General features: G+C 41.9%; 1 protein-coding gene across 1 annotated transcript; it reads left to right on the top strand.

Annotated features, from left to right (window-relative positions):
- Positions 1-18,686: 18,686 nt before the first annotated feature.
- Positions 18,687-19,547, top strand: LOC133386838 (olfactory receptor class A-like protein 1). The gene has a single exon (XM_061630608.1). It carries the CDS (start codon positions 18,687-18,689, stop codon positions 19,545-19,547), a length of 861 nt encoding a protein of 286 aa, XP_061486592.1.
- Positions 19,548-19,879: the final 332 nt, after the last annotated feature.

Genomic DNA, 19,879 nt, shown 5'->3' with positions numbered 1-19,879 from the left:
GAGATCAACTACTGTCATTTGAATAGAGAGAGAGCAGAATAAATGGAGTTCAAAGATGCGTTTGAGGTAAAAATGCAAGGAAGGGCAATTATCTGGATAAACGGATTATCTGGATCCATACCAATCGGGTTTCAGGACTGGACATGGAACTGAAACAGCCTTGGTCGCTCTGGTGGATGATATGAGGAGGGCATTAGATAGGGGAGAATTCACCTTTCTTGTCCTCCTAGATCTTTCAGCGGCTTTTGATACCGTTGACCACGGTATCCTGATGGATCGCCTGGAAGGACTGGGAATTGGAGGCACTGTTTTACAGTGGTTCCATTCCTTTCTCTCTGACAGGCACCAACAGGTAGCATTGGGAGATGAGGTTTCAGACCCTTGGCCCCTCACTTGTGGAGTGCCACAGGGTTCTATCCTCTCTCCCATGCTATTTAACATCTACATGAAGCCGCTGGGATCTATCATCAGGAGATTTGGGCTGCGGTGTCACCAATATGCGGATGACACAGAGTTCTATCTCTCGTTTAAGTCTTCACCAGAGTTGGCTGTGGAGACCATGTCCAAGTGCCTGGAATCCGTGAATGGATGGATGGGAAGGAACAGGCTGAAGCTAAATCCTGACAAGACCGAGGTACTGCTTGTGGGAGACAGGGGTAGGCTGGGTTCTGTTGACCTGAGGTTTAATGGGGTACAATTGCCCCTGAAGGACCAGGTCCGCAGCCTGGGGGTTGTTCTTGATTCCAGGCTGTCCATGGAGGCTCAGATTTCGGCAGTGAGCCGGGCAGCCTGGTACCAACTACACCTCATACGCAGGCTGCAACCCTACCTCCCTGTTCATCTGCTCCCACTGGTAGTACATGCCCTGGTCACCTCTCGATTAGACTACTGCAATGCGATCTACATGGGGTTACCCTTGAAAACGGTCCGGAAACTTCAACTGGTACAGAATGCGGCGGCTCGTTTACTTACAAACAGCCATCGCCGTGATCATATTACACCAGTATTATTTAATCTACACTGGCTTCCAGTAGTTTTCCAGGCCCAATTCAAGGTGTTGGTGTTAACCTTTAAATCCCGATATGGTTTCGGCCCGGTTTATCTGAAGGAGCACCTCCAGCGTCACCAACTATGCCGCCCGACAAGATCCGCCACGCAGGGCCTTCTCTCAATCCCACCAACAAAAGTAGTTAGGTTGGTGGGGACTAGAGAGAGGGCTTTTTCGGTGGCGGCCCCCACTCTCTGGAATTCCCTCCCGTTCGATCTTCGACATGCCCCTTCCCTGGATACCTTCCGCCGAGCATTAAAAACTTGGCTGTTTGGTCAGGCCTTTGAGACTATCGGGATGGGCTAATTATATACTCAACCCCCGCTGCTATGTATTACAATTGCTGCTATTCTGTCACTGATGATTATTTGTGTTTTATTGTATTTATTGTATTTACTGTATTTTGTATTTTATTGAATTTAATATGTACACCGCCTAGAGTGGCTTCAGCCAGATAGGCGGCCTAAAAATTAAATTATTATTATTATTATTATTAGACAGATTTACTTATAGTTAGGGGTGGGCAACAAATTTGATTCAGTTTGCATTTAAAGGCAAACCTACCTAATTTGCATGTTCTGAAACAATGTGCAAACTGAAACACAGCCATCCTTTGAAGTTTGCACTTCCCCAATTTTGCAGTGCAGTTCTCCAGCCAATAAATTGTACAAAAATGCATAGTCCATAAAATATACTGAAGTGCATATTCTCAAGTGTTCATAAAAAGGCATATATTTGTGAAAACAACATACAAAGATGTATTATCTTAGGGAAAATTGCTTTGTAAAACTTTGTATATTATGCAAAATTGCTTACAAACAGAAGCACATTAAAGATTCTCACTAAAATGCTGATAAATGTTCATGAGGACTTTTTAAAAAAATGGCAAACTGATGTGGAACTGTAGAGAACTGGACTTCAGATTGAAAAAATGGGAAACAGAGAGAAACCAAAATCTACAGATTTGCCCATCCCTACTTACAATACCCTCCTATACAGGTCTACCCAAACTAAGTCTCACTGAGGTCAATGGGATTTACTTTCAGGTAAGCAGACAGAAGATTGAAGCCTTAGATATCAAATTAAGCTGTAAATAAATGCATCAAGTAACTTAATTAGCAGCATGTGTTTATTAGGAGCCAATTACATGATCCCTTGGTAGTTTTTAATTAATGATTGTCAGCCCATGAAAACTAATTGGGAAAGGTTAAAAGGAACGTGAACATCTCTTGCTGAAGTGAACCACCTAAAGTTACTTTCAGCATTTAACATCATAGACTAAGAAAGACTTGTTTGTATAGCGGAAATAGGAGATGGAGCAGCAGATTAACTATAAACAACCAACAACTCACAAAGCAGCTGCTTCCAGATTAACTAACACTATCTGCTATGGGATCATACAAAGAATAAGATAGGGACTTTTAATCCATGATGTCATGTCGATAGAACATTCAGCTTAGTTTTTCTGATTACCAGAGTCAAATAATTAAGATTGCCACAAATCCAAATGCTGGAGTTCGGTGCTGCACGACAAGCAGAAATCAGTACACAATGCTTTTTTTTCTGCTGTAGAACACAATAACTGAGAAATTGTGCCTACCTGTCTTGTTTGCAATGAAATTGTTATAAAGGTACCAAGTCTCTATCTTTTTTTTTTTTATTTAACAGAACAAAAAAAAATGGCACCAAATGCTTCAGGCAGGTAATTTCAAAGGACGCTGGTGTTGGGCTAAAGAAAGATAAATGGGAGTTCAGCAAGTAGACTTGGCAGGTTGCAACCCTGTGATATGCATTGTGCTGTATTTCCTAGCAGAAGATGAACTAGACATGGCTTCTTTTTATTATTAATTACATGTTTTTCTCCCACGGCAAGTTGCCTGAGGATGGTGTGTGCATTTTCTCTTCAATAAATATTTTTGTAATACTCTGCAGCCTTTCTGGCTGTTCGTGTTTTCTAATCTGAAAGCGCTCCATGGGAGGAGCTACCTCATGGGATTTCCCCCTCTTCCTGGGCTCTAATAGAAGTGTGAGCACCTGGAAAGGCACAGCATGCAGATCACTGGTGTGATGTTTTGTAGAATAAAGAAAGGACTCCTCAGCCACCGCAGAAATAAGGCAAGCAAGATAGAAAGCCTGCACCCCACCCATGAGAATTTCACAGAAATGTTCTCTCTTTTTTATCATTTTCTAGTGCAGTTTTTTTTCTCATTAATTGATGGAGAATGGTCAGAAAAAAATCAGAATAAATTTTCAGTACAGCACTAATCTGTTCTTACTGGAGATTTTAGGACCCTTCTGACTTTCAACTGTAGCATGCCCCTTTTATTTGCACAACAAGGTAGGTAAGCTGAAGAGTGTGTGGCTGGCTTCAGGTCATCCAATGAACTTCATAACTAACTGTAGCTTGAACCCAGGTCTCCCCAGTTATAGCCGAATATTCAATCACTATCCCACATTGGGTCTCTTCTAACCATGGGGGACTAATCACTAGGGCAAGGCAGGGCAGAACTGTACCATTTTTATGCACCCCAAAATCCAAAGCAGTTCTGTATTTCCCACAGTCATATTCATACATTTCCTATCTTTTCTCTCTGTTTGCCGATCACAGCTGTGGATCACACAGTAAATAAAAAACAACACTATGGCCAGCAGGTTCCACCCTTCATCCTTGACTTTGCAGAGAGGTGTTGAAACTCAAGGAGGAGGAGCAACTTAGGCTGGGCACCTGGACCTCTGATCCTCCAAATTTCCTTTTTTATGCTGTAGGAGTGACCAGGAGCCCCTCAGAAGTCCAGTAAGATCTCCATGGGTTGAGGCAGGATTATGAACCGCCCACCAACTCAGATGCATGTGTTTTCATCTTGGCCAATCAGATGCATGAATTTGCAGTCTCGGGCTGTTGGGCTATGCTGAGCCTATGTTGATTGTTCCCTTGCTTTTAGAGCAAGCAAGCTATCAACAGGAGCAGCAGGATGGTTTTGAGAGCCAGCAGCCTGTTTTAGGCCTCTCATAGCAGTGAGCAGCAAAGCAGCAGCTGTGAGTTTCTTTATTCTCTTAGCTATACTTTAATTGTTAAAGGCAAGTATAATGGAGTGAGAGGGGTAAAGACTGAAAGGCAGTTTGACAGGCTCAGAAAGCCTGAGACAAAGATCATCACTTGGCTTCCAGACAGATAAGGAGGCACAAGATAGAGCAATCAAGTTAACCCTGATGAGGTATCCCTGAGAGATACCAGGAGGGCTTTTTATTTAAACCCTTGGGCTGAAAAGGAAATCTTTCTCTTCTATCTTTCTGGAGATCAGCCTAGCTTCTGGGCTTGATTGTTTGATTTAACCCATGCATGTTTACTCTGAACTAAGCTCACTGGATTGAGCAGCGCTCATTCCAGAGACTGTGTAAAGTGGGGGGGGGGCGTTAGACACAGATAGCACTAAAACCTTCCTAGCCTATTTCACAGGGTTGTGGTAAAGAGGATAGATGATTTAATTAATGTTTTTTTTAAAAAAAAATGTGTAGAGTCAAACATTGTTTAGGAATCATTGGGAGAAATCTACAGTGGTGCAAAAGAACTCCAGTGCTCATAAAAAATAAAGCGTGCTGCATTTCTGCCATTGTAACTGCTTCCCTTAGGTTGCCCATACCAGTGGCCAAAAAGCAATCACATCTAAAAAGGCAGATGTGCTTTTATTTATTTATATATATCCCACCTTATCCCAAGGAGCTCAAGCTGGTATGCATGGGTCCCTCCTCAATTGTATCCTCACAAAAAGTCTGTGAGGTACGTTAGGCTGAGAGATAGTGGCTGGCCCAAGGCCATACCATTCAGCTTCATAGCTAGATGGGGATTTGAACCCAGGTCTTGTCTTCCAGGCCCGAGTCCGACACTCTAGCCACTACATCCCACTGAATGTCTGAGGCACTGGAACAAAACTGAACAAGGGTAAGGATCCTTTTTGGCTTCAGGGGCCAGATCTTTATCTTGCCCCACCCTGCTGGCCAACTTTGACAGGTAGGCTGGGCAATCCACCTGTCAATCACTTGACTTTACTATGGTGTCACCGGATTGACAGGTGGGTTGCAGACACTGCTCCATTGTGTCCCGCTCCATTGCAAGACATTGTGTCCCACTCCATTTTGCAGCAATGAAGAAACGGGCAGTTGTTTTGCAGTGCTGTTTGAAGCCATCTTCCCCCCCCCCCTTTAAAGGCGAGGAGACTGCTCCAAAGAGCACTTGCTATAAGACACTCTCAGTGCCCCCATGCTCAGAGAGGAGTGTGAGGACTGTCTTAAAGCAAGCACTCTTTGAAGATGTTTCCCCCCTTTTAAAGATCTCTCCAGAGATCTTTAAAGTGGGGGGATCTAAGCACATAGTGAAAGCAAGCTGTGGAAAATCTGACTCCTGCTTATGCTTTTTGGAGGTTGAAGAGATCAGTGCAGGGTGGGCTTTCCAAGAAAGTCCCACCCATCAGCTGATGTCTCCAGTGATGTCAGCTGCTGGGTGGGTGGGTGTAGTTTGGGGGAAATTGCCTTGGGGGCCAAATTGGAGTCCCTGGCAGGCCAAATGTGGCCTCTGGGCCAGAAGTTTCCCACCTCTGAAATAGAAGGAAAGCAAATAGCAAGCATGGGATGGGTCCACATTTTATTTCTCTTTTTAGGCCCCTATATCTTTAACAGATATGTAACAGGCAGATATTCAACAGTTATATCCTTTATTGATATAAAGTTCTAGCAGTAGGGACACTTTTCTATTGGATCCGAATATGGAGAAAGTCTTAAGATCCATAGCCTGGAATTAATTGTGTTTTGGATTCAAGCTGAATATACTTTGATGCAACCTCCCACGAGGATTAAGCTTCGTGTAAAGCACATACGGAAAAAAGTAGGTCAGGGGTTGGAAACCTTTGGGCCTCCAGATGTTGCTGAACTACAACTCCCATCAGCCCCAGCAAGCATGGCCAATGGCCAAGGTTGATGGGAGTTGTAGTTCAGCAACATCTAGAGGGCCAAAGGTTCCTCACACATGTATAGGGTTAGGGTTAGGGTATAGGTGATCTTATTTATTATACTGTATATATTGAAAATAACAAAATGTTTGACTTCAGGGCTTCTATTCTTTACCAACATAGAACCATATGTCTTAACACTTGTGGAAGCTGGTAAGAGGCTATTCTTCTTTGTTATCCCTATCTTCAAAAAAGGCAAAAAGGAGGAGCCTGGGAACTACAGACCAGTCAGCCTGACATCAATCCCTGGGAAAGTTCTGGAGCAGATTATAAAGTAGTCGGTCTGTAAGCACCTTGAAAACAATGCAGTGATTACAAGAAGCCCACATGGATTTATCAAGAACAAATCCTGCCAGACTAATCTTACCTCATTTTTTGATCGAGTAATCTCCCTGGTAAACTGTGTGAAAGCTGTGGACATAATATATCTCGACTTCAGCAAAGCTTTTGACAAATTGCCCCATGATACCCTGATTAGCAAGCTAGCTAAATGTGGGCTGGATGGAACAACTATCAGGGGGATCCACAGTTGGCTACAGAATTGTACTCAATGGTTCCTTCTCAAACTGGGGGGAGGTAACAAGTGGGGTACTGCAGGTCTCAGTCCTGGACCCAGTGTTCTTCAACATTTTTATTACTGCCTTGGATGAGGAGGTGCAGGGAATGCTTATCAAATTTGCAGATGATACAAAATTGGGAGGGACAGCTAATACCTTGGAAGACAGAATCAAAATTCAAAGAGATCTTGATAAGCTGGAGCATTGGGCTGACAACAATAGAATGAAATTTAACAGGGATAAGTGCAAAGTTCTACCCCTAGGAAAAAGAAACCAAGTGCACAGTTATAAGATGGGGGATACTTGGCTCAGTAATACTACATGCGAGAAGGATCTTGGGATTGTTGTTGATCACAAGCTGAATATGAGTCAAAAGTATGATGTGGCTGCAGAAAAGGCAAATGCTGTTTTAAGCTGCATTAACAAGTATAGTTTCCAAATCGCATGAAGTATTGGCTCCCCTCTATTCGGCACTGGTAAGGCCTCATACTGAGTACTGCATCCAGTTCTGGACACCACACTTTAAGAACGATGCAAACAAACTGGAACAGGTTCAGAGATGGGGAATGAGGATAATGAGGGGATGGGGGGGAACCCATAAGGAGACACTGAAAGAACTGGGCATGTTTACCCTCAAGAGAAGGCTGAGGGGAGGTATGATGGCATTCTTCAAGTACTTGAAAGGTTGCCACACAGAGGAGGGCCAGGATCTCTTTTCAATCATCCCAGAGTGCAGGACACGGAATAATGTGCTCAAGTTACAGGAAGCCAGATTTTAACTGAACATCAGGAAAAACCTCCTAACCGTTACAGAAATACAACAATGGAACCAATTACCTAGGGAGGTGCGTTCTCCGACACTGGAGGCATTCAAGAGGCAGCTAGACAGCCATCTGTCGGGTATACTTTAATTTGGATTCTTGCATTCAGCAGGGGGTTGGATTCAATGGCCTTATAGGCCCCTTCCAACTCTACTATAATTCTATGAAAAAGGTTGGGGACCCCTATAAAGGAATATACCTCCACAAATAATAAGGTGGGCAGTCCACCTGAAAAGGTTGGACTCGATGGCCTTATAGGGCCCTTCCAAAAGTAGCTAATAATTCAGCTCCCCCTCCGCTAAAAAAATGTTAAGAACACTTACTATCCATTTTCTGCTACTAAATATAATATTAAAAAGCTGGCAGCTTGTCAAAACAGTCTTTCAACTCACCTTCCTCGCAGCACTGAGATCAGCTAGATGCTGAATAATTTTACTTCTATATTACTTAAGTTCCCACAGTATCTTTGCAAGGGAGGAGGATGGAGAGAAAACCAATGATCCCCTTGGCCATCTCACTAGGTCCAGTGGTTACCAGCTGCCTCTTCTTCCAGCTTCTTTAACTCATTACTCCCCAAGTCCTGTTGTCTGCCCCATCTCCTTTGAATAGCAGACCTACTTATCATTTCAAGAAGAAGTAAAAAGGGCAGCAAAGAACTTGGTGGGAAAGCCAAGGAGAAGGTGGCAGGCCTGTTTCACCTCCTGCCTCTTCTATGGACTTAAAGGCAAAAAGAGTGAGCTTCCAGGCTGAAATCTTGCAACCCCTTAAGGAACATGGAGCATGTGAGGTGGTTGTATGTCTGTGGCACCTACCCAGTCCTGATTACTCAGCATGATCTGATATCTGCTTCACTGCCGCTATGGCTTCTGAGAGGTGGCTATTGGTGACATAGTAAAGTGATGGCCAAGAGCCAGTGTGGCGTAGTGGTTAATGTGTTGGACTACAACCTGGGAGACCAGGGTTCGAATCCCCACACAGCCATGAAGCTCACCAGGTGACCTTGGGCCAGTCACTGCCTCTCAGCCTCAGAGGAAGGCAATGGGAAACCACCTTTGAATACCACTTACCATGAAAACCCTATTCATAGGGTCGCCATAAGTCAGAATCGACTTGAAGGCAGTCCATTTCCATTTTTCAGAGTGATGGCTTGGAAACTTGGATGCCTCATGAGTATGGATGGGTGAGAATTTCGATCCATTTTGCACTTCAAGCCGAATCTATCAAATTTGCACTGAAACAATATAAGAACCAAAACACAGCCATCCTTCAAAATTAGCACTTATTCAGGTTTTGCGATGCAGTTCACCAGCCGAAAGTATCACAAGTGGCTGCAGAAATGTGCAGCGCTGAATTTAAGACTGGAAAAATGAGAAACGGAGAGAGCCAAAACTGACAGATCTTTCCACCCCTACTCCTGAGACAACTGGCATAAAAGGCCTAATCATAGAATCATAGAGTTGGAAGGGGCCTTGTAGGCCATGGAGTCCAACCCCCTGCTCACAGCAGGAAATCCACAGCTAGAGCATCTCCCGCAGATAGCTGTCCAGCCTCTGCTTGAAGACATCCAGCGAAGGGTATTCCACCACCTCCCTAGGCAGTCGGTTCCATTAAATGTTTGGTTGTCTCTGGACTCCACCACTGTCATACATTATTCTGGGGTGGGGGGGGAGAGGGAGAGAGAGAGAGAGATGTTTGTTCGCTGGTTTTTGCAGATCCCATTGTGGGTTCCTTCTTTCCAATATATTTTCATACTGTGAAACACATGGTTTTCCAAGCAATAGTGTTTCTCCTCCCAGCTGCATCATCTTCTGCTTAGGGTGCAGAAAAGCGATGGCAAATTTACCTGCTTCAGTTTCAGGTGTGGGGTCTTAGCAATAACAACGGGAAGGTAGCTTATCTACAGCTGTTACTACAGGTATTCTTCAATGCTATTCCATTATTGAATGTAATAATAGTGATTAGTAAGTGGGGGGTATTAATGTAAATTATCTTAGAACTTCAAGGCTGAAAGATTATTTGTGGCTGCGGCCCTAGACACACACCTGAGAGAAACATAGAGGATTGCAATGTAAATGCAACTAATCCATTCCTATTAAAACACATTTTTCAGGCTGGATTTAAGCTATTTTTTGCTACATTAGTGGGCTAAAATCCAAGCACTTTTGCCAGACTGATTGATGGGTTATACTTTGATCTGCCATTACATTATCAAACTAGTCTCATAATGAGATAATATGTAGGTTCAGTATCTTGCCTTCCATACATGCTAGTTTCAGTCTTTTCTGGACACTGGTAGTCAAATATTACTATGAGTTATCTAGTTTGACTTTCCATCTAGCAAATGCCAATTTACATCTTCCAGTTGTGAATATATCCATACAACCACTGGTATATTACATATTTTAAGCCAGAGAATTTGGAACGTTTCTTCACCTCTCTGTCTTCTCTTTTAATTTCTTAAAAATCTATATATTAACATGCCTACACTGGCTTAGATCCAGATGGTGAGTTAGTTTAATTTAGGTCCAATTGAATCAATGGGATTAGTTAGTAATAACTTGTTTCCCATTTAAATCAATGAGATTTAAGTTCAGCTTAGTTATGCAGCAATCCTATACACGCTTACTTGGAAATAGGACCTACTTCGGAGTCGACATTTTAGGATTGTGCTGTTAGAATTGACATAGGATTCTCTTACACCACATAAATTCTGCTTATTTTTTTAAAAATGTACACATTCTGGGCTTCTAGTTTCTAAAGTTTTGTAGATGTAAGACTCTTTTCCACCAGTGCATGGACAATCACAGTATATGGTTTGACTTGTAAACTGAGCAGTCTATTATGCAATACATGGGTCTGTCCACTAATCAGTCCACATGTTACCAATGCAGACGCAGATTAGTTACACGTAAAAAAGAAATATTTAAAGGATCCTACTAACTTTAAGCTTATTGACCTTTGCTTAAGATTGCTATGATAGACCAGAAAGAAATGAAATTCAACTAATCAAAGGCTGAAAAGCTGAAGATCATACAATTTTCTACCTACCTATTTTACTATAAGAAAGATACTGTATCATTTACAAAGCATGTTTTATTGTTTACAAAGTATGTTTTTGTTTTCTTTTGTCATTGTATTGGATTTGTTAAAACTAACCATCACATATCTTGGAATCATATAACTCCCAGAGATCTTCAGATCCTTTTTATGCTTTGTAGGGATGGGGGAGAAATTTGATTGTTTGCATTTAAAGGCGAATCTATCAAATTCTCACTTTCCAAAAACTGTATGAGAACCAAAACACAGCCATCCTTCAGCATTCTCACTTATCTAAGTTTTATAATGCACTTCTCCTATCAACCAACATTTACAAAAATTCATTGTGGAAAGAGTGCATAAAAATGAATATATTGGTGAAAATATCATACAAAATGCATTGTACTAGGGAAAGTGCTTGCAAAAATGTGTACATTAGTCAAAACTATATGCAAAATATATTTATTAGGAGAAATTCTCACTAAAATGCTGATGAATTTTTTTTTAAAGTAACAACTACAGTTGCTGCAGAAATGTGGAGATCTGAATTTATGATTGAAAAAATGAGAAATGAAGAGGACTGTAATTGACAGATCCCTCCATTGCTATTGACACAATGTGATTACTTGCTATCCCTCATTCTCCCGCCTCCACCCAATTGCAACATGCAAAACTCACATATTCTGTCATATGGATATGTCCTTTTGTAGGCTACACCAGAAGTATAAAAAGAGCACTTTTACATCCTCTATTGGCACTCCCTGCAAAACTGGTTTTATTGTTCCCTTGAGCCATGGCTTAATTTGAGCCGAAATGGACCAAATGTGTTTTTCAATGTAGCTCTGGAACATGAAAAGGAAAAACAAAGATAGAGCTGTTGCACACATGCAGCTATCATGGCCCACCCCCCACATGTCTGGGATTAGAGAATGGGTTTCCAGGTTATAAAGCATGGCCTTTAAGCAGAAGAGCGTAATTAAACATTGCATATAATCAGTCCATTTTAGGTGCTCTGTTAGTTTTTAAAATGAATGTCAATAGCCATAGACACATAAGCAAACCTGCAACCACCGCATTTGCTTGGGGAGACACTTGATTTAGGACACTTTTATACAATTTTCATGTCTCTTTGAAAATATAAAGCAAAAGCATGGCATTATTTCCCAGAAGTTATGGCAAGATATTTTTTCCATACTTGGTCAGGCTCTTTTTTCCTCCTCCAAATTTCTTTTGTCATTTCTTTAGACATCTCCATCCACTTTGATCCAAACTGGGTTTCAGACATAATCATTAAAGTTTTCAGTTCTTATAAAATCTAATTACCCACCTACTTTCACACATTTTTAGCGTCAGCTACAACCCTATCACCAAACTGTCTTTGAAAAGCTGCCAAGCTGATGTCAAACGGAAATGGTTATCAGCCAGCATGAAATGAAAGCAGTCTCCTGTGCAGATATCCTTGTCAGAATTTGGCAGTGTAACTGAGAAAAACACATCGAGGGACATGATTGGAAAGCTTATGTCATTTATGCAAAGGAAAAGACTACAAAGTGATTCCATCACACTGAGTCTATAACATCCTACAGGGGCAGAAACATTTTAATCTGGCATATTAAGGCCATAACAAACTCAAACGGGTAGAAAAAGGCTGACAGAGGCTAGAAAGAAATCACCAGTTTTTAACAATGCAAAAAAGTTATCAGTTGGAACAAATGCCTCCAAGGATATGATTACAATTTCTATCACTTGAAGTCAAGACCTGCATGATTGTTTATTATTTATTTTATTTATGACATTGTGAATCACACCTTTTCTCCAAGAAGTTCAGGGCAATATAAATGCTTCTCCTCGATTTTATTCTTGCAACAAGTCTGGAAATTGGAGTAGGCTGAGAGATGGTGACTAGCTCAAGGTCACTCAGTGAACTTCAATTATTTTATTTATATACTACTCAATTAAGGGAGAGGGGAATCTTCTCAAAGTGGTTTACATAAAATCAAAAGTAAAAAATATTAAAAGGCAAAAATCCAAAGAACACAAAAATGAGTCACGTGGCAGGGTAAGCTTGTGTAAATAAATAAGCTTGTGTCTAAAACAAAAAATGGAGGATGCCTGCCAGGGGCAGCGCTAGGGGTGACTGGGCTCTTGGGCATCAGCCTGCCCCTGGCCTGCATCACTATAGCCCCAACATCCCCTCTCGATATAGGCGATGCAGGGCTTAAATACGCCCACCTGCCCCACCTACCTCCCATGTCAGTGTGCACGTCATCCAAGATGGCACGTCAAGAGTGTCAACCCCTTAGCAACACCTCTGCTGCCATAGAATCATAGAGTTAGAAGGGGCCTTGTAGGCCATCGAGTCCAACCCCCTGCTCACAGCAGGAAATCCACAGCTAGAGCATCTCCCACAGATAGCTGTCCAGCCTCTGCTTGAAGACATCCAGCAAAGGGGATCCCACCACCTCCCTAGGCAGTCGGTTCCATTGCCGAACTGCCCTTACTGTCAAGAAGTTCCTTCTAATTTCCAATCTGAATCTACGCTCCTGCAACTTAAAACCGTTAGACCTAGTCCTACCCTCTGGGGCAGCAGAGAACAAATCTGTACCCTCCTCTATGTGACAGCCCTTCAGGTACTTAAAGAGTGCAATCGTGTCACCCCTCAGCCTTCTCTTCACCAGACTGAACATGCCAAGTTCCTTCAACCTTTCCTCATAAGACTTGTTCTCCATAACGGCTATCATCCTCATCGCCCTCTTCTGAACCCGCTCTAACTTGTCTATATCTTTCTTAAAATGAGGCGCCCAGAACTGAACGCAGTATTCCAGATGAGGCCTGACTAATGCAGAATATAGTGGGACTATTACTTCCCTCGACCTGGAAACTATAGCTCTGTTTATGCATCCCAAAACTGCGTTTGCCTTTTTTGCCGCAGCATCACACTGCTGGGTCATGTTCAACTTGCGATCCACTACAATTCCAAGGTCCTTCTCACACGCACTACTGCTAAGCCGGGTATTTCCCATCCTGTACCCATGCATTTTGTTTTTGTGGCCTAAATGCAGAATCTTGCATTTGTCTTTATTGAATTTTGTTTTATTAATTTCAGCCCAATTTTCTAGTCTATCCAGGTCCCTTTGGATTTTATTCCTGTCTTCCATTGTGTTAGCTATCCCTCCCAGTTTCGTATCATCCGCAAACTTCATAAGGCTTCCCTCCACCCCATCATCTAAGTCATTGATAAAAATGTTGAAGAGTATCGGCCCCAGGACAGAACCCTGTGGCACTCTACTCGAAACCTCCTTCCAGTCCGAAGCAGAGCCACCGATGACCACTCTTTGAGTACGGTTTTCCAACCAGTTGTGAATCCACCTGACAGTATTTCCATCTAGTCCGCATTTGACCAGTTTGCTAATCAAAAGGTCGTTGGGGACTTTGTCAAACGCTTTGCTGAAATCTAGATAGATGACATCTACAGCATTTCCACCATCTACTAAGCTAGTGACCCGATCAAAAAAAGAGATGAGATTAGTTTGACAGGATTTTTTCTTGACAAACCCATGCTGGCTCCTACTAATCACAGCATTGTCATCTAGATAGTTGCCAATGGACTCTTTTATTATCTGTTCTAATATCTTTCCCGGTATTGAAGTCAGACTGACCGGCCTGTAATTCCCCGGATCTTCTTTTTTACCCTTTTTAAAGAGCGGGACGACGTTTGCCCGTCTCCAATCCTCTGGCACCTCTCCCGTTCTCCAGGATTTCTCAAAGATGATGGCAAGAGCTTCCGAGAGTACATCCGCAAGTTCCTTCAATACTCTGGGATGCAGTTCATCAGGCCCTGGAGATTTGAACTTGGGTGATACGCATCTGTATGGGTGCCTAGGAGTTCCTGTCTGTATGGGGGTGATACCTAGGAACTCCTGCTCACAGTCTGCACCAGCATCAGGTTGCATGACCCAGTGCTACCACAGATCATGGAGCAGGAGCTCTACCCTTTCACCCTAAGGAGGCACCCCTCAGTGCTCCCAGGGGCCCCAGGGGCCCTTGGCCAGGGCCCAACCTGGATGCACACTGGCATCAAGCCTGATGCCTCACTAATATACAAAGGTAATGAATTCCACAATATAGGTGCTACTACCCTAAATGCCCCTTTCCTTGCAGCTGCCAGAAAGCTGTCATAAAGGACAGTCAGCAGTGCCTGAGTGGAGACTTTAACACAAGTCTCCCTTGTTCTAATCCAATATTTTAAGTATTACACCATATTGGCTCTTAAATGAGTCCCACGCTTTTAAGCAGGAAAACTAGTGTACTCCTCTTACTCAAGATGAAAACTCTGTAGGGTTCCTGAGAATTAAAAAGGGCATGATTGCCTCCTATGTATTTATTTATTTGAGAGGTATATAAATAAATAAAATTCTTAGGGTGGCTTACTAAATTTTAAATGCTCCCCACCTTTAAATGTTCCTCACCTTTAAAAAACAGCACCACCTATACCATCCACTCATGGACGAACAGTTGATAGCTAGATTAGTCAATGTCCAAGTCACCTGGCTTAATATCCATCAGATCAGGATGCTGAACTAAGTGATACTTCAGTCTGATTCAATATGAATTGGTGGGTGAGAATATAGGTTACACAAAAAGTAAAACTAGGTGCCCTAGATGATATATGAGTTCCGAGTTCTAATCCAGTTTCAGAACTATTTGGAATGTGTGTGCTAGACACCAGTTTGCAGAACATTTATTTATTCACTTTCTAGCCCAGTGTTCTTCATTGTTAGGTTCCCAGATGTTACAACTCCCATCATCCCCAGCCAGCCACCTGAGATTTTATTAGATGTAAGCAATAGAAAATTCTACTTTGTTGTTGTTGTTATCTGCCTTCAAGTCGATTACGACTTATGGCAACCCTATTTGAATCAGTGACCTCCAAGAGCATCTGACATGAACCACCCAGTTCAGATCTTGTAAGTTCAGGTCTGTGGCTTCCTTTATAGAATCAATCCATCTCTTGTTTGGCCTTCCTCTTTTTCTATTCCCTTCTGTTTTTCCCAGCATTATTGTCTTTTCTAGTGAATCATGTCTTCTCATTATGTGTCCAAAGTATGATTACCTCAGTTTCATCATTTTAGCTTCTAGTGACAGTTCTAGTTTAATTTGTTCTAACACCCAATTATCTGTCTTTTTTGCAGTCCATGGTATGGGCAAACCCCTCCTCCAGCACCACATTTCAAAGGAGTTTATTTTTCTCTTATCTGCTTTTTTCACTGTCCAACTTTCACATCCATACATAGAGATCGGAAATACCATGGTCTGAATGATCCTGACTTTAGTGTTCAGTGATACATCTTTGCATTTAAGGACCTTTTCTAGTTCTTTCATAGCTGCCCTCCCCAGCCCTAGCCTTCTTCTGATTTCTTGACGATTGTCTCCATTTTGGTTAATGACTGTGCCAAGGTATTGATAATCCTTGACAAGTTCAGTGTCCTCATTGTCAACTTTAAAGTTACATAAATCTTCTGTATTCATTACCTTAGCCTTTTTGACTTTCAGCTGCAGTCCTGCTTTTGCACTTTCCTCTTTAACTTTCATCAGCATTCATTTAAAATCATTACTGGTTTCTGCTAATAGTATGGTATCATCTGCATATCGTAATTATTGATATTTCTCCCTCCAATTTTCACACCTCTTTCATCTTGGTCCAATCCCGCTTTCCGTATGATATGTTCTGTGTACAGATTAAACACATAGGGTGATAAAATACTCCCCTGTCTCACACCCTTTTCTATTGGGAATCAATCGGTTTCTCCATATTCTGTCCTTACAGTAGCCTTTGTCCAGAGTATAGGTTGCACATCAGGACAATCAGATGCTGTGGCACCCCCATTTCTTTTAAAGCATTCCATAGTTTTTCCTGATCTACGCAGTCAAAGGCTTCGCTGTAATCTATAAAGCACAGGGTTTCCTTGCTCCGTTCCATTATCCAACATATGTTTGCGATATGATCCCTGGTGCCTCTTCCCTTTCTAAATCCAGCTTTGACGTCTGGCATTTCTTGCTCCATATATGGCAAGAGCCTTTGCTGTAGAATCTTGAGCATTACTTTACTTGCATGGGATATTAAGGCAATAGTTTGATAATTACTGCATTCCCTGGGATCCCCTTTCTTTTGAATTGGGATCTATATTAAACTCTTCCAGTCTGGGGGCCATTGTTTAGTTTTCCATATTTCTTGACAGATTTTTGTCAAAATTTGGACAGATTCAGTCTCAGTAACTTGTAGCAACTCTATAGGTATGCCATCTATTCCTGGTGATTTGTTTCTTCCAAGTATTTTAAGAGCAGCTTTCACCTCACATTCTAAAATTTCTGGTTCTTCATCATATGGTTCCTCCATGAATGAATCTGTCATCCTGGCATCTCTTTTATAGAGTTCTTCAGTGTATTGCCTCCATCTTCCTTTTATTTCATCTCAGTCAGACAGTGTGTTCCCTTGTTGATTATTCAACATCCCTACTCGTGGTTTAAATTAACCTTTCATTTCACTAATCTTTTGGAATAGGGCTCTTGTTCTACCCTTTTTGTTATCTTCTTCTATTTCTATACTGTAATATTGTAATAGTTCACTTTGTCCCTACGTACCAGTTGCTGTATTGTTGCATTTATGATTTTAACTGTGTTTCTATCTCCTTTTGCTTTTGCTTTCCTTCTCTCTTTAACCATTTTAAGAGTTTCTTCCATCATCCATTGAGGTCTTTCTCTCTTTTTAACTAGAGATATTGTCTTTTTCCATTCTTCCGTGATAATGTTTCTGACTTCAGTCCTTCTGGTTCTCTGTCAACTAAAGTTAAAGCCGGTTCCTTATTGATCTTTTTATTCTTCTGGAATGTTATTTAAACTGTATTTGGGAAGTATGGTTGCCTTGCTGTTCTTCTTTAGCTTTACTCTGATTTTCTATATTAGCAGTTCACGATCTGTACCGCAGTCTGCTCCTGGTCTTGTTTTCGTAGAAAATATGGAACTTCTCCATCTTCTGTTTCCAATTATATAATCAATTTGATTCCTATATTGACCATCTGGTGATGTCCATGTGTACAGTCATCTTTTCGGTTGCTCAAAAAATGTGTTTGCGAGAAACAAATTATTGGCTTCACAGAATTCAACAAGACTTTATCCTGCTTCATTTCTGTCTCCTAAGCCCCATTTCCCCACAAATCTTAGTTCTTCTCTGTTCCCTACTTTTGCATTCCAGTTTCCCATGATTGTCATCATATCTTGTTTTGGTGTGTGATCAATTTCCCCCTGTACTTCTGCATAAAATCTCTCCAATTCTTCTTCTGCGTTTGACGTTTGAGCATAGACTTGGATGATGGTTATGTTAATAGGTTTCCCATTTAATCTCATTGATATCACTCGCTCAGACTTTGCATTGTAGCTCCAAATTGCTTTATTTTAATTTGCTTTTGCTAATTTGTTTTTATGGCTAAAATTCTACTTAGAAGCTACAAATCATCTTCCATGCCTTTAAAGACCAATTATTTCTGCTCCTTACCAGAGCAGAACTCTGTCTCTTGGGAGTAGGCAGCATTAGGCAGCTTACTCTGTATAATTAGACCACTTATCAATTATCAGAACAACACAATAAGGGGAAATCAGCCAATGTCTATTTGTGGAATAACTTTTTTTCTCTGTCTTAGAATTCAACATTTAAAACAACTTTCCAGTTTTCCAAAATGCAATAATTTTACAAAGAGAGGGGCTAGCATGAATGCACTCCTAAAGAAATATCTGACTTGTTTTTGTTTTTAATAATCAGGAAAAGAGCTTAATTCATGTATTTATTTTTATTTATTTTTATTTATTTATTCTATTTCTATGCCGCCGTTTGGCCAAAAGGCCCTCAAGGCGGCTCACAAGGTTGTGGCTCTGCAGGACACTACGGCTACTTGTTTCCCTGGCATGTGTGGCTTTGTTGACTGGGGAAAAACACGTATCTGCTTTTATTTTGTAGAATACACAGAGCAAGCAACCTTAAGAACATAAGAAGAGCCTGCTGGATCAGGCCAGTGGCCCGTCTAGTCCAGCATCCTGTTCTCACAGTGGCCAACCAGGTGCCTGGGGGAAGCCCGCAAGCAGGACCCAACCTTCCTCCCAGCAGGGCTACGCATCTGCAATGCAAGTCTGGTTCATCTTGAACATGCTTGGCTTCATTTCACTCGACATGATAGGAATCCCAGGAAATCTAGCCATCCTCTGTGCCTTCACCAAAGCCATCTGCCAGCAAAACTTCACACCCAGCGAAATCATCCTGGGCAAACTTGCACTTGCCAACCTCCTGGTGATCCTGACAAGGGGTGTCCCACTCACCCTCCAAGCATTTGGAGTCCGTACCATGTATGATGGTTTGACCTGTGGCATTACTCTCTATATCTATTGTGTCAGCAGAGCCATGAGCATCTTCTTAACTTCTATGTTGGGCTGCTTCCAGTGTCTCCTAATTGCCCCGTGTCCTTCCAGATGCTTGCGGCTAAGGCATAGCATCCTTGAAAAACTCCCTTCCATCATGATTTCCCTCTGGTGCTTCAACCTACTGGTCTGCTGCACCCGTTTGTTTTACTCTATGCCTCACACTGGTACCAACTGCACTGAGGAAGAGCTCACCGTAGTGTATGACTTTTGCTGTGTGGTGTTCCCTAGTCACCTCTTGTATTTTGGAAATGGAGCTGTATTTGTCACCCGAGACATGTTCTTCCTGGTGTTGATGACCGTTTCTAGTGGCTACCTTCTCTTTGTTTTTCGGCAGCATGGGAATCTGATGAAACGTTTGCCCATGCTGCAGATGAAACATTCAGAGATCCGAGCAGCAAAATCGGTCATGGGCTTGCTGGCCATGTACCTTCTCAGCTTTGGGCTGGACAGTGTCTTCTGGATGGTCAACCTTTGTGTATCCCCAGTCTCATTGAGGTTTGCAGATGCCCGCATGTTTTTTGACTCCTGCTACTCAGCTATAAGTCCAATGCTGATTATCCTAACAAACAGAAAGATTCAAGCAGGTTTAAAGTGTGCTATTGGGAAGAGGTAGGGATCAGTGGACCCTCATTCTGTTCCTTTATTGGTCTGTGGGTGCGGTCTGCCCTTTATTTCACTCTGAGAAATTCTAAAATTAATTCTGAAATTAGCGCAAATGCAGTTTTTTCCAGCTTTGAACTCATTTGCATCTTTGAAAAAATGCGTGTATGCATATTGATAAAACACTGCAAAAAAGCCATCTTGGCGTATTAACATCAATTTTTTTGTGCAGTGTCTTACTGCTGTGCCCAAGCATTTCTATGCATTGGTATAACAGTGCACAAAAAAGAATCTTGATGCAACCATATGTACAATCACATCAAAATAACTTTTATTGTAAATGTG

This window comes from Rhineura floridana, chromosome 6, assembly GCF_030035675.1.
Source record: "Rhineura floridana isolate rRhiFlo1 chromosome 6, rRhiFlo1.hap2, whole genome shotgun sequence".
Taxonomy (NCBI): Eukaryota; Metazoa; Chordata; class Lepidosauria; order Squamata; family Rhineuridae; genus Rhineura; species Rhineura floridana.
Note: the sequence above shows the minus strand (reverse complement) of the source record. Positions and strands in the feature narration are given on the sequence as shown.

Bases quoted from the DNA above. Each gene is read 5' to 3' on its own strand.
- LOC133386838 (XM_061630608.1), top strand. From the start codon at position 18,687: ATGATAGGAATCCCAGGAAATCTAGCCATCCTCTGTGCCTTCACCAAA.